At 30.3% G+C, this 16,528-nt stretch overlaps 1 protein-coding gene across 1 annotated transcript in view; it reads left to right on the top strand.

Annotated features, from left to right (window-relative positions):
* The first annotated feature begins 1,743 nt into the window (after positions 1 to 1,743).
* Positions 1,744 to 16,528, top strand: part of LOC111637540 (DDB1- and CUL4-associated factor 6-like) — a 55,861-nt gene continuing 41,076 nt past the window's right edge. Inside the window, exon 1 of the mRNA XM_023383077.1 lies at positions 1,744 to 1,930. Coding sequence (XP_023238845.1) covers positions 1,840 to 1,930 — 91 coding nt within the window. The 5' untranslated portion in view covers positions 1,744 to 1,839. The remainder of the gene's footprint in view (positions 1,931 to 16,528) is intronic.

The raw sequence follows: 16,528 nt of genomic DNA, 5'->3' as shown, positions 1-16,528 counted from the left end.
TGTTTAGATGAAAATGAACATCTTTTGAGCAATTCTTAAGTAACTGAAAAAACAAAAGAAAAGAAATGAATTAGCTCGTAAAGAAGTTGCATTTCTAGACTTATCTTTCAAAATGTAATGATACATAAGCTCAACTTTTTAACTGAAAAATTGTAGACCTATAAATTTCTGTTGTCATCTGTCTGTTCTTCCTTCATCTCGAGAATGGTGTCAGATATATGAAAGTCAAGACCAGATATGGAAAGCATAGGAGCAGGAGGTCCTGAATAATTATATACGATTTCTGGTTTGCACCAGAAGTCGCGTTATTTCAATTCAAAAATTTTCCGCAGAATGGAGTTACATAGATGACTGGCATGACTGTCGTCAGGAAATGTATGATGTACAGGGGCAAGACACTACTAATCTGAGATTGAGAACATATATTTTAAATTTAATTAATTAAAAATATGTTTAAAAATTGCAGCTTAACATTGTAACCTTGTCACAATAATTTTTGTTTGTGTAATATAAACTTCTACTGCAAAGCTTTCTTATTTGAAATATTTTTTATACTTATACTTTCTGTCTGATCAGATGAAAGCATTTGATCAAACTGACTTAGGCTGCATATTTTTTTATATTATTGTAATCTTCAATTGATCTTTATTGTTTCCTAGGATGCAGTAAACATAATATTCTTTATGAACTATAGAACATAAGTTGATATATCTATACATTAAGCATCTGCCAGGATCACTTGAAACATCATGCAGAATTTCTTAAGATATGTCAATCATTTTTGTCATGTATCTGTATGACAGTGAGTTGAGGCTTCCAGAAGGTGAAGTACCAACCACAACCAGGTATTCCTTTGCATTAATGCAGTTTTGTACATCAGTGAATTAGGCAAAGTACACACTGTGCTGATAATTTATTATTCAGTTTTTGTTGATGTCCAGAAAAGCATTAGGTAGGTCAGTGGATAATATTAAGTAACTAAAATTGCAAGATTTTTACTCTGCCAGGATATGTCTTTGTAAGTTATAAAGACTTTTTTAAAGTCATTTGCTAGTGCTTAATAAAAAAATAATTGAAGATATATTTGTCTGTACTGAAATATCTTGTTCTGAAATGTTTATATCTGGGTGCATCGTGTAGTAAAGCGGCTTGAATACAGCTGGATAAGCAAACCAATCATATAGTTCGTTTTATTTGAAACGGAATATATGATTGGTTTGCTTATCCAGCTGTATTAAAGCCACTTTACCGAGCAACGCGCCATTTATATTTTCTTAAATATCTGTTGTAAATAAAGAAAAATAATCATTTATAAAACATTTACATAAATTGAATTACATTTAAGATTTATTAATATAAAAATCATATTAATTTTCATAAAATGGGGCAGACGAATCGGTGGATAAAATGCCGAAATTTCGTTTATCTATTCGTTCATAACATATTATTAAATATAACTGTAATAAAATTAATAAAACACATTGTAGATACAAAAAATTCCATTTTATAAAATAAATAAATTAATATAAAAATATATTTAAAAAAATAATGAAGCGCAGACGACGTCTAGAAATTCCGAACATTTATAAAAATTAAATAATTTATCAAAATACAAAAGTAAATTAACCGAACGAATAATATATATATTAATTCTTAACGAAATAATTTAATTAATTATTGATATTTAAAATATATTCTTTCTTCCACTTTATAAATATTTGTCATCTTCCGACTTTATCCAAGATGGCGAAGGAAGAGAAGGAAGATGATGATTGAAAGTCGTATAGAAGAATACTGTTAGTAGACGTATTATCTTTTTTTATAATTAAATTATTCGAGATGAAATCTAACGAGAGGAGACTTTTCGCAAATATTTGGAATAATCCTTTAGGATTAACATCGCCGGTTCGTTTGTTTGATTCCGCTAAAGGTAAAAAGAATTTTTTTTTTTAAATCCGTCGTCATCGAGTTTTGTATTAGGAATTACGTAAATTTCGTAATTCCGTTACGCACAAAAAAGAATAATTTGTAAAATTACGAAAGTTATTTATAATTTTATATAACTTGCAAGTAAAATGTAATATGTATTTATTTTTATACACTGCGTTATAAACAGCTGATTGCTGTTATAAATGGGAACGTTGACTTGGTTACTGATTTAAGCTATAGCCTTTCACATGACTTAATGTGTATTTTAGGTTAATAATTTAAGTGTTTACATTGTAAAGAATGGGAATATAAATTTATTTTTAGAAAATATTAATATGATTATTTATATAAAGAATATTGTTTTGTTTTTTGATGTGGTTGTGTGTATTGGTTATTATATGCTGATTGTGATGATTCGAATTTGTTTTTGTCAGAGTAAATCAGACTTTGTAATTCGAATGATGTGAGTTAAGGAAAAGGTGTCTAGTGTTTTTTTATTTGTGGAGTAATCTGGGTGAAATGTGATGAGTTGTGGTGGTTCCAGACGATTCGGAGTGGGGAAGGGCACTTTTGTGTGTTTTTTCTTGACGAGATTAGTGTTTTTGTGTCAATGCCGGCTCTTAATTTAACTGACTGTTCATGGAGTATTTGATGTTATGTAGTTGGGGGTGTGGGGAACTTGTCCCACCTCCAACTTTGTGTGCTGAGGTGCAAGTGACTACATGAAAAATGTGGAGAATAGCCAGTTGTACTTGGTGGTATGTTATCCTCTGAGTAAAAAGGGTAATTGCCTGGGGTCCCAACCAACAGAGGGCCTCAGATCAATCTATCATTAGAAAATATTTTTCCAAGAAATTTCTTTAAAGAAAAACATCTCAGGTGAACACTGTACATGGGACCCGCTAATTCAAATTTGACTAGGTCCCATAAATCTGTAACCAGTACACCACTGATTGCACTATAGCCTAGTTCAAGGTAAAAATTATTTTCAGTGAATATACTGTACTTCAATAAAGAGGCAAACCTCACAGCTTACCTTTTTGCTTCTGAATCAAAACAATTTTTTTCAGTTTACAAAATTTCCTAGTGTAAGGTGCCTTTCCCAATCCTGAATTGCCCCAGAAATACCACCATCATATACACTTCACCTAAGTATTCCAAAAGTAATTCAAAAAACAATAGCTATCATTTTCTTAACTCATGTCATTTAAGTTTTTGAACTTTACAGGTTTATCTTTATTGATGTAATATAGGTGCAATGATGATCTGGACTAAATTACAAGATGAACTTAAAATTCCTGTGGCCACCAGACTAGTTTACTGGGTGGACACACAGACCATTAGAATTTTAGCTTTCTTATTTACATTATTTACACTGTACTTGGTGGTAATACTGCAATTTTGTGATATTCTTAATTTATTTAACTTAAATTTAACCCTAACTATGGTTTCTAAGGGAGACAAGTCAATGTTGGTGTCAAACATAAACATTAGTCTGTATTGATCTATGATTCTAGCAGTCCATGATATACTTTAGACACATCAGAGATGTATATAATAAGTGGGTTAGAGATGTGTTGGTAAATATTATTATGTGACCACAACAAAAAGGTTAATCTGGCAAGGCTTTGGAAACAAAGGTGCTAGAAATTGTGATATACCTGTCTTTAAAAACTGAATTAATGTAAAATGTAACTTTATAGCAGATATAATTAACGTTATATCATCCTTGAATATAGAAAAAACATTTTGATATGAGATTGGGTCAAATATCAGTTGTAAATTTTACATTTGTAAAGGAAATATGAATACTATAAAATAAAAGTTTAATAGCACTGTCTATCGGCATTATAAAGTTTTGATGAGTAAAACACAAAAATAATGAAAAAGATAAAATAAAGAAATAAAAAAATTAGAGACAGCAGCATCAGTTTCCTACATCACCTAATAGAAAAAAATGCTTGAAAGAGTTTGTTTCAGTGTATATCACACATTTAAATTATATCCTTACATCATACCAGCTACTTCATTCCAACTGCCTTGCTACATAAACAATGTTATAGCTGCACTTATTTAAAGCCTGCATATTACCCTCATTGCAACATTTGATAAGAAAAGAATTACAATTTATTAAAATGACAATGCGTAGGGCAGGATATACTTACACAAAATTCAAGTCATTTACGCCCATGTGTGAAAATCCCTCTTTTTCACCATTAAAGTTAAAAATAAAAAAGGATTGCATTTATATAAGCCCACCCATCCTGTATCTTGGATCTATGTCCTTATGCATCACCAGAATATTTCAAAAATCAGGATTTAACTTTCCAATAAAACCACAGCTACCCTTATGTAGGATACTATGTAATGAGAGGGACAAATTAACTATATTAGAAAAATCTGACATACACATAACCCTAACAACACCAAAAACAGTGATGAAAAAGTATTGTATATCGGAGCCACAACTAGAAAGTTACATAGTTGTATATTAGAACATCAATGTTGTAATAATACAATTTTCACAGAACTATCTTTCTAGATAGTTCTGTGAAAATTATTATTATGGTTCTCAATTATTACTTTACACTTGTGAAATGAATCTATCTTCCTCGTACATTGTGAGGATTGCAACTGTTTATTCATCTGGGAAACATTATTTATTGAGAAATTTGAGCCATGTAAATCAATTACAATGAAACATTCATTGGTAATAGACATGTTTATTATTTACCTTCTCCTGGGAGTCAGTTTATTCACATTATTGTTTTCATCAGATGTATTTTTATTCTTCTTTCATTAGACACAGACACAGGGTAAGGGCAAGTCTGGAGCACATTCTTTCTGTCAGTTTTAGAATATAAACAATATACCACCTATAGTTAATATACCCACCTATGTATGTTGTGTATAACATACAATATAATTTAAGATGCTTCTCGGTTTTTTCCTGGAACCAGCAGTGGTTAAAGTAAACATTTTGTTAGCATTTGATACGTGTTAATTTTTATATTTTTTTATTTTATGTAAGTAATAAAAATAAAATCTTTTGCTAACTTTTACTTAAGGTTTTATTTTGTATACATTTATAAACACACCTGCATACACAGCTGCCATTCTGAGATTATACTTTGCTTAAAAGTAATATTGCTGTTAAACAAAAATAATTAGAACAACTTTATAATCAAAATTAAGTTCTTCATAGCATAATGTATGTAAACCATTAGACTTTAACACCTTGTTACTTGTGTGATTTACATGTACAGTACTTACATTTGTCTTGATCTGGTACTGTATATGCAAATAGTATATATAACAGAAATTTATCATTATAAATTGTTTGACTATGTAAAGATATTTACCATATTAAGAATATAGTATGATATTGATGGATTTTTAAAATGTATGAGTTGATCAAGTAAATATCAAGTCAAGTAAATATGAAAGATCTCTTTATCTGGACTATTTATATTTGGTTTTAGTTCAGTAAATTGACTACTATATTTTATGCCAAATATAAAAATAAATTTTGTAAAAAATTTGGTTCTTAGAAATACAAAACCTTAGACACTATAATGTATTTCTAGAAATGAGTTATTGCTTCATTTTCTATATTCCTTGAAATTAGTAATGACTTTAATACAGTCGACCCCTCCCCATAACACGGGTTCCTATAGTTTGGATTCCTATATCACGATGAAAAAATTGCAACAGTATTCGTACAAACATGCTAAAAAACTCATATAATTTGGTAAAATGTCATCGCCGACTCGTGTCACGACAGGATTACACAAACCGTTGAGTTTAAACGAGCAGCGGACCTACCAAAAACCATTTATTATTTAACGTCCATAAAAATTATATTTATATTAATGATGTCTCCAAAGTTCAGCGAATTTTTCACAAAAAAAATTATTTATCAGGAAGCATGTGAGTGCCATTCGATGACAATCTCCACGACGAAAACAAGCTTAAGCAACGGCGTAGTCAAACGGTGCACACTCAGTAAGTAATCCTACAATTTTTTGTTTATAACATAGTTTATATGGATTATTCCCAAAAGATTATACATATTTTGGAAATGTTGAGTCGAATTAGTCTAGAATCGATTAATTTTATGGAAGAAATCTTTCAAACAGTTGTAGTCCGTAAACTGCGTACGTGCCGGGCTATGATTGGCTGGACTCCTAGAAGCTGGATTCATAAAAACAGGAATGTATCTACCGTGTATAGGGGGTCGACTGTATATATTTTTTATCAACTTGGACATTAATTATTAATAGGACCATTATACTGGTTTTTAAGTTAGCTCAGTAAAGAAAGTCTGTTTTCTTTTAAGAACTTTTTCCTCAATTTGTGATAAAAACTTAAAAACCAGTATTAAGAAACTAAAGGATAGTAAGGCAATAATAATTAGTAATGACTTTATTTATGTATGACTGGTGTAAAAATACAGGAATTTATTGGAAATCACATACATGCTACCTGCATTTTTTTTTAATGTGTAACTGAAGCAATGAGATGAAAAAAGATCAGTTATCAGTGAATTTGGGGTATGAGTTAAGTCTTAAGACCATTGTTTGTATATATGAACAATACTAAACAATTTGATAAAATGAGAATTGTCAGTGGTATAGATGATCCTAAACAATTTAATTGAAGAAAGGCACTTGTCAGATTACAGATTACCATGTTATGCTTTTGCACTGATGTAATAGTTTTATTTATTTACAATGTCATTGTAAACAAGTTCATTGATACATACAAATCAGCTGGAAAAGTTTCAGGCAGTAAATTATGGGATAGTGATAATAGTGAAGAAGAATAAGAGTAAATAAGTAGCTCAGGGATATATCTTACCATTAGTGTATGAGGGCTATTCAGAAATCAATCTACAGTGAGTAGTAAATAAAATTTTCTTCCTCCTTTCTTGTTTTTTCTATGTACAAAAGTTTCATCTATAAAACTTTAAATCAATATTTTGCTTTCTTTTATTAAACTTTTCCTTTTCAAAGTTGATTTTTGATTTGCTCTGTATATTTTTAAAAATTCTAGTTCTTATCCTTAACTATGAACTTTTTACTTTTACTAAATTTTCTTCCTATTTTACTTTCCTGGCTGTTATATGATGAAAAAATAGCAATTGGTCAAAAAATGACCACCCAAGATTTTTACATTTTTACAATATTCTTACACCAGATTTTGGTCTCAGGACCTTGAAACATTGAGAAATGGAAAAAAATTGGAGTTTTTTTCTGTATGTATGGATGTTAGTGTGTGGGGGGCACTATTTTGTTCACCCCCTTTGAAGCTTAATAACTCCTGTGGTGGTTGTTGAAAATTTCTAAAATTTTGCAGGGAGGTTTGTGTATTATGGGAATTGATGCTATTAAATTTTGGTGGATAAAGGTTGAAGGTATGGGGATATAAAAGAGGATTGTGTGTCATATCTCAAGTAGGGTTGGACTTAATGACAATTTTATTCATTATTCCCATACAATTTTTTGTGAAACCCATCCCCATCCTTAAAATTAAACTTTTTGCCATTTTATAATAATTAAAAATATGGTATTTTATTAAAAACCCTTTTTATAACAGATGCACCATAGGCAGTTTTAAATGTTGCTGGGAAAGTTAAGCAACTAGTTGCTAGATTCTTTGAAAGATGATTTTCTGATATTCTAATAAAACATTATAATTAGGAATTTCATTTTTGTTTTTTAAATTCTTAATTTAAAATGTACAGATTGTTCTAGGTTAAATTCAGTCAATTTATAATTAAATTATATTGATGTTTCCCAACTCTACATATATGTTAGAATAATTGTTTTATTATCTGACAATATTAATGGCATTTAATATGAATTCTGAAAAGGGCTTTTTTTGAATATTCTGTTCATTCACAAGTTTATTGTAAACACTGTGTTATTTATTAATTATTGATTATTACTCTATTAACTGGAGAAACAATAGACTTAGTCTTACTTAAAATACCCAAACGCCAGCAGTGACATGTGATATTAGCATCATATGTCTGACAAAAAAATTTTTGTTCTAAGTTTGAATGATTGCAGAACCTGAAGACAAAGGCATATGAACTCCAAAAACATTAGTTCTGATGCTAATATCACATGTTACTGCTGGAATTTGGGTATTTAAGTAAGTTTAATCATATTTATATATTTTTTTAAATTTTCCTTTCATTTGACAGATGATATAAGAATTTTTGTTATCTAGAGATATTCTTTGGCACTTGTGCAGTTTAGTGGGTACGGCTGTTTGAAAGGTTTTCTTCCATAAAATTAATCGATTCTAGACCAATTCGACTCGAATATTTCCAAAACACGTATAATTTGTTGGAAATGATCAATATAAAATATGCTATGAACAAAAAATTGTCGGAATACTTATCGAGTGTACCCGTTCGAAGACACCATTGGTTAATTAATTTAATTACCACGTGGGGAGGAGACACAAAGAGGCAATTTAACAAGTTTATATAAACAACAAAATATATGTATTTGTAAGATTATATCTAGGTCCACAAGATACAATTCTACACGCACTAAAAGTTCTCAGCGTTACAATACTACAGTCACAGATAGTTCACACGTCGTAACCCAATTCGTTGCAGGACAAAGAAACCACAGTAGAAAAGAATCTTTCACTTTCACAATGTATGACAACGTTTCCATATAGATATTCAGCGGCACACATCACTTGAAGGGCACAAAATAAGATGTGAGATCCAAAGGCAAAGTTTCGAAAAAAATGGTCGATGGATCTTGATTCTGATTTGTGCTGTATCTCACGTACCTGAAAACTGTCCTCGAAAAAATTTTAAATCTTGCTCCGTACAATTCACCGATGTCCTGAATAGGAAGGAAAAAGCCTCGTAGCCAGTCGACATCGTCTTAAATACCCTCCTGTACAACTTGACAGTTTGCCAACCCTTTTTCCCCATTGCAGAAAAATAGCCAAAATATATATATATTTATTTACATATATACAGGTAACCACCGTATAACATGGTAGTTACGTTCCAAAAAATTGCCGTGTTATGCGAATCCGTGTTATACGAAACAAAGAATTAATACGAAAAGGAGGTTTAGGTTCCAAAAATTAAAAAACATGCTATTATATTTTCATAATTAAGATAAATATCTTTATTAAAATTTTTTAAAGTGATACATATTAATATAAATTAAACAATGTTTTCTTCGTCATCACTAAAAACACTATTAATTAACCGAGAGCGTTTTCTTTTTGGCAAGTTATCCTTATCCTCTGAGCATTTTTCTGCATTATCTTCAGATCCATGCTTTACCTTTTGCAAAATGTATGTAATTTTAGATTGCTTGCTTCTAGTTAAAAGGTCTTTATAAATTTCCTTATATGGTGCTAAGCACTTATGAAGAATAAAGCAAGTATGGAATAAGGGAAAAACATTCGGCAACATCAGAAGCAGAAGCGTCGCGATCTGGCAACATTGAAACAAGTTTCGAGAAGGACCACGTGTATCGACAGAAGGCGAGAAGAGAAAATTTACATACTTAAGTACTAATGGTTCACGAAAATTATTATTTTCGTGAACTATTATTACTTAAGTATGTAAAAATTTATTACATTTCCTGTTGTACGAGGGTTTTATCCAATTCTCGAACCATGTCAGAGTGAATCCGTGCTATAGAAGTGCCGTGTTATACGGGGGTTACCTGTATATAAGACGGAAAGTTGCAACCACACTCGTCTCTGACGTGTTCCTGATAACTTATTCTTTTTGCAAAGAAATCACTGAACTTTAGAGACATCATTAACAGAAATATTAAAACTTTATTCCATTCTAAATATGGATTAAAATCAACATACAATAACGTATGATAATGCGATAAATAAGTAATAATTCTGTTCTACTTTTAAATGGCCTAATCTCTCATGTCGTAAACAAAATTGTATATTTTTTATTTATATCAAGACATTAGACATCTTATGTTGCGTCTGATTAATATTTATCATCATCATAATATATATCATGATAGAATTATTGTCGTTAGCGAGTGGTTTTTCCTTTGTTGCTTCATATAGTCAATAATAATAAGTCATTTTTAATTACAATAAAAATCTATAGTATATTATGATCTATCACGTGATGTCTCTAAAGTTCAGCGAATTCTTCGCAAGAAGGATAAGTTATCAGGAACACGTCAGCGATGAGTAGTCACGTGACCGAATAGCACATACAAATGTCACGTGACACGCTTCGTACGCGCCCGATGTAACGCTCCGCGACGAAAACAAGCCTAAGCAATCGTGTCTTCGAATGGGTACACTCGATAAGTATTCCGACAATTTTTTGTTCATAGCATATTTTATATCGGTCATTTCCAACAAATTATATGTGTTTTGGAAATATTTGAGTGAAATTAGTCTAGATTTAGTTAATTTTATGGAAGAAAACCTCTCAAATAGCCGTACCCCCTAATCAGCACAAGTGCTGAATTTTCATCGATGTTAAGCCTAACAAAAATTTTTTAAAATAATAATCGTCACTATTGTATCATTAAAAATTAGAAAATTAAGACTCATTTAAATACTGGCTCCCTTTCATGGTCGAATGTATGTTGCCAGCTAAAACACGTAAAAATAATATTAAAGTAGGCAAGACATAGCCAAATATTGTAGTGCCACATCACTAGCGGACATTTGAAATTTGCCGACTAGGATGGTCGGTTAACCGAGGTGTCGGTTAATCGGGGGTCGGATAATCGAGGCTTTACTGTATTTCTCTTCAATATGATATGCTTTCTTTATCAATAATAAAAGAATGTTAACTTTTAAACAGTCAGTAACCTTCAATTTTGGAGCATCAGCTGATATTACTTTTTAACCTTTTTAGTAATTGAAAATTTCTGAAATTTATCTAATATTTCTCAAACAAACCATTCCAATACAGATTCTTACAAATAATTTTTTTGAATTTTAAAAAGGCTAATAAGAACAAAGCATTACTTGTCCCCTTTTAATTGCAAAAAAATTATTTTTGTTGATGTCATGTAATATATCTTAGTTGTTGTAAAGTATAATAATCTTTTGAAAATAGCTAAATGAAACTATGCTTCTCTGAATCTGATGATCAAAATATAACATTATTATTAATACAGATCAATAATAATTTGACAGTAAATAAAAGGTGAATTCTGTAAATACAGAATAAATTTTAGATATTGTTCAATTTTAAGTTCAATGACCATTACTATATCAGAAATATCCAGCACAAAATATACTTACTAAAAATAACAAAAAAAGAATGTCAATTTTTAAATTATCATCATCAGGTTAAAAACAGTTGAACATCATCAGGATGAAAAAGGAATTTTCATTAGCATTACAATGTACTGTACTTGCATTTACTTTACAAGCATGCATAAAACATAAGTATCATGGGAAACAGAATTAAAACTGTTCTGTGAAAAAACGTGCTGATCAAACAAAACATACAAAGGTCTTTTATTACTCTTTTAAAAACCAATAATTGTAATAATGAATGCCATTTTGGCATGTTTGGGTGCATAATCAAGCCACTTCAAGAAAAAATTCTCTCAACAGGAGTTGAACAAAAAAGACACAAGGAAAATGTTTTAGTAATGGAATTTAATCTATACTGATTAATATGGAATTGCTGCCATATGAAACCAAATTTTTATTTTATTTATTTATTTTTTATTTTTGGAAGTTTTTAACAATTCATCAGGATTTGTTTTCATTTCTTTGGTTGCTAATTGTTGCTTTCTGTAATTAAAAAATTGAAATTGTTCATTGGTTGAATGAATGTTTGGTTTCTTATGCATTGGTTCCAGTTCCTTAACAAGGCTCTTTTCTTCTTCAGCTGTTAATTCTGACTTGTCAGTGCCCTCAGTTGTAGTGCAACATAAATTTATAGCTTCAGGTAGATAATCTGTGGGGGAAAACAAGTGGAAATTACACATTTAATACAGTGGTGCCTCGTATAACGTACTTAATCCGTTCCAGGTGCATGTCCGTTAAGTGAAAAGTCTGTTATACGAAACGCATTTTTGCATAGAAATATGTGTTAAAACATATAATTCATTCTGCAGTATAAAATAACTGTACTGTACCATAAAAAAATGAAAATTGAGCAGTCACCAATTATGCCGGGTAGTCAGATGTTGTGAGGAGGAGGTGGAGGAACACTTTCTTCACACATTCATACAGATACAGACTTTTTACACATTGCAGCAGGTCTCATTTTATTGTTTTTTAATCGGAGTCAGATTCAGGAGAGGCTACTGGAGCTTGCAGGGTCAACTCTTGTTCCATCCTTTGTTTTTTGGAAGCTGACTTCTTGAAAAACATGTCCAAGGTGGTCTGTTTCTCTCTCTTCTTCAACACCTGTCAGAAATGATGGGCAAGGGTGTCATTGTAGAGATCACTGATCCTGTTGGCCTCAGCTCTGTTTGGATAATGAGTGTTGGTAAACTCCTGAACCTCTCTCCATTTGACAAAGAATCCTTGTCAACTTTCACTCCTGATGATTTCTTGCTTTGTTTCAATTGAAATCATCTTTCTGTTTTTTTAGAAGCCATGATTTGCACAACACTTGAATAAATGTAAATACCCTGCACTGAGGTGATGTACAGTATGTAATAAACAAGGGAGCAAGCCGAATCCCAAAGGGAGATCTGTACATCATACATATTAATAATATATTCTAATAATACTAATATATTCTAAAAATAGTAAATTGTCATTGGCAACGGTAAAAGAGTGGAAACATCATTTGCAACTTGTTTGCAGAAATGTTCGCCTCACGTAACTGCCAAACGGAAAGTCCATTGTTCGCAGCGTCCGTTATTCGAGGCATACGTTATACAAGGCACCACTGTATATTATAATTAAATATAATTAATTATATTATTAATAATATTGCAATGTACAAGTTTACTATGGTTTTTCTTCTTAAGTTTATCTTTTGTTGTTCATCAAATGGATGATCTTAAAGCCACTGAAATGAAAAGCACACTAATGAAGGGAGCATTTTGCATCCAGATTTTGGATGCAAAATGCTCCCTTTTTATTGGAAACATTCATTCAAAACTTTTTTTAAGGAAAGAACTGTAGGAGCAATCCAGCACAAGAACAATTTTCTTCTATCCCTCAGTAATTCTTTTGCTTCTTTAGTTGGTTCTTGGATATCACTCATTTCTTTTAATCGCAAAGGCATTCTTGAAGAAAGAACAAGATTGTTATGACCATTTGAATTTAATATTTTTGTAATTTTAATCTTGTTTAGAGATAACTTTAAGTTGTTTAAATGTCAGTATTAGCTGGAAAAGATAAATGTTCATTAAACATGTTCTGGAAAATACAGGTAGCCCTCGGTTTACCCCGATTCACAATAACGCCGCTGCGCAATTTGCTGTTTCTCTGTGTAATTTCCAATTTTCCCTACGCTATATTTGACTAGATCTTGTCCAGATTTGACCAATCCTAGCGAGACACGAGTCCACTAAGATACCATGTGTCGTGACAGAATCATGGCTCATTGGGATTGATCAGAACTAGGCCAATAGAGAACATTCCACAAACTGTTAGATTTGAATGAGCTGCAGACCCGACATAGAGCTACAAAAGAAAGACAAAGAAGAAACTCCAATAGTTATGAAAACAGCCAATCTAAAGCGTATCCTTTCAACTATAGAAAGTTTGATGGATGAACTTTATGAGTTAGACAATGATTGGGAGCGAAGTGCAAATGTAAAAAAGGAGCATCATCACATCCATTCGACCATGATCCGAAATTCATAATCGGATCATGGTCCCTATACCTCACTGTAAATATGGGTTCAATTTATGCCAATTTGATTTGTGTCAGCTTTTGTAAAAATGGAACTGCGGCGTAAACCAAGGACTATCTATACTTTGAAAAACAGAACTTGTATGCTAGCTTGGAAAACTTTGAAAGCATAAGCTTTGCATGCCACTTTTTCGTAACCCATCTCACACAATGAACTGGAGGGAATGTGCAAAACAAGGCATTCATTAAACAAGTCTATTTAATACCTGTTTCAGCTTCCTCAGGATGTGAGTTTTGCCACAGTGAGTAATCAATATATGCATCTTCTTCATGATTTTCAGCATCACTCTTGTTGGATCCTTTATTAATTTCTTTATTGGTATTTTCTTATTTACATTCAATAACAGGAAAGAGAAAAGACATTACTTTCTTAACATTTGCTGCATTGTCACAAACAATGTTTGGTTATTCTATATTTTGGATTATTTTTTTCATTTCTTCAGTAATTCTTCTATATATGACCCTTTAATTGAGCAAAATTTTGTAAACTGGCATAAGTATTCCTATATTTTATTTGTAAATATGAGCTATGACTTGAGAAACATGTTATGATCAGTCCAAATGTCAGTAGTTAGATCTGTTCCTGGATATAGTTGTAAGCTTCTTGCCGGTAAAAAATTAATTTAATAATTACTTCAATTAATCAATTGGTAGAGATATGAGGCTTATCAAATGACAATGGAGCCCAAATAATCCAGATCAAATTGAGAAATTAAGACTTTTTTATTAGTGGAATGCATTTTGATCCTCACCTTCCTCACCCATAACTATATAAATACAAATACCTACAACAGTTGTAAAAAACCCATATTTAACATTTACCTTAATATTTATATTAAAAAATTTTTACAAAGGGGAGGGGAAATTGCAGTTTGATAAGCTTCGTATCTCTACCAACTGATTAATTGAGATAATTATTAAATTAAACATGTTCCTGGCTTTATCAAGATAATTGCAAAATTTTCTGTTCCTGATTTACTCATTTGGGTATTATTGAAACAGTCAGTTTGGCCGCATGATGCAGTATATGAAGAATTCATAGATTTTAGGAACAAGCTGGAATATCGACAGTGGCAGGCAACAGTCAACAATTACATTATTCACAACAGATGCAGTAATTTGCTGTTCTCATGGATAATCCAAATCTGAATATGAAGGCTTTGCTATATAACTGAACATGTTTTTTTTTAAATGGATCTTGTTTCTCTCTTTGTTTGCTATAATTATTCTATTCCAATGGATTCTTAAATGCCTGGTAATGATACAGTATAAAATAAACACTAATAACAGCAGCATATTTTCCACTCTGTTTTTTTTACTTTTTAGCAAGAAAAATTCAACATTGATTGAGATTTTACTTACTATCTACTGTTTTCTAACTCCAGTGCTGTTCTAATCTGGAACAAACTCTATCACATCAATTCCCAATTTCAGAAGACAAAATGAAATAAAGTGATAATCTCTTACTACTTACCATTACTTTTCTTTGAATGTATTAAATATTAAACATTAAAAGTTATACATAACAGTGGTTTTTCACATGGTAGTATACTAAACTGAAGATGACTAAAAAAAGTTTATAAAAACAAAAAGTAAAAGTAAACCAAAACTGCACTTAACTGGCAATTCTTTAGCCTGAACTCTTGGTGAAATTATTTCTAAAATAGGCAGAACAGTTGATAATTTTAATAATTATATAATTTGGATTAATTTTATTAATATTGAAAAATATTCATTTAGAGCAAGGCACAAATCTGCAGTTTCCAAAGCTAGATGGATAGTTTACTTTGAAACATGTGGCATGGTATTACTAGTAATATTATGGATGAAATGACTATAGAACTATTATATGCCTATATTTATTAATAATTAGGTAGTCATTCTTATTGATTATCTATCGTTGAAAGTTATATAATCATTAATTTCCCTCTTCTGATTTTTCCAGTTTGAGCTAGTCTATTTTTCTTAATGTAATGATAAACTGGGTTGTTTATTATAACAACATCTACATACAGCAGTATCTAAATTAATGAAAATATGTAAATTTAAAAAAATTGTTATTTATTCAAAGTTGTAAATGCTGAATAATTGCACAGTAATTTTGAAATAATATATAAAATTTTCATGTGCTATTTATAATTTAAATATGTGCAATTACTCAGCATTTACAATTTTGAAATAAATAACTATTTTTTAAAATTTAAATATTGTCATTAATTTAGATGCTTCTATAAATAAATGTCCAATAATTTTCTTGAATTACTTTTTTAAATCCTTAAATTTGTCAAAAAAAAAAATAAATTTAAGTTTTCATTTTTATATATTTTTCAAAGTAATATATAGTTTTATTTGGAAACTATCCAAAATCAAATGTAACATATCTTTGTGATAGCTATTTTATTTAAAATCTTAAAAATATAAAAATAATCTATGATATTTTTAAAATTATGCTTAGCTACACAAATTCATTATACATGTATTAGTTATATAATATTTTAAATTGAATTACTTTGAAATACTCAAATAATTAACTCCAATAAGGAAGTTTTTGGCAGTTAATACTGTATACAAGTATTTGGAATTTTGCCTTTTCTTTTTTATCTCGATTACGTAATTTATAGTTTATATTTACATGTAATTTAATTAGTTAGAAACTGTGTATAAACTGAAAATAATATACAAAAAAATAAGAACAAAACAAATCATGTTATATAAACATCATTG

This window comes from Centruroides sculpturatus, unplaced genomic scaffold, assembly GCF_000671375.1.
Source record: "Centruroides sculpturatus isolate CEXI.00-Female unplaced genomic scaffold, Cexi_2.0 scaffold100, whole genome shotgun sequence".
Lineage (NCBI taxonomy): Eukaryota > Metazoa > Arthropoda > Arachnida > Scorpiones > Buthidae > Centruroides > Centruroides sculpturatus.
The sequence above is the reverse complement of the archived record's forward strand: the minus strand, read 5'-3'. Positions and strand labels throughout refer to the sequence as shown.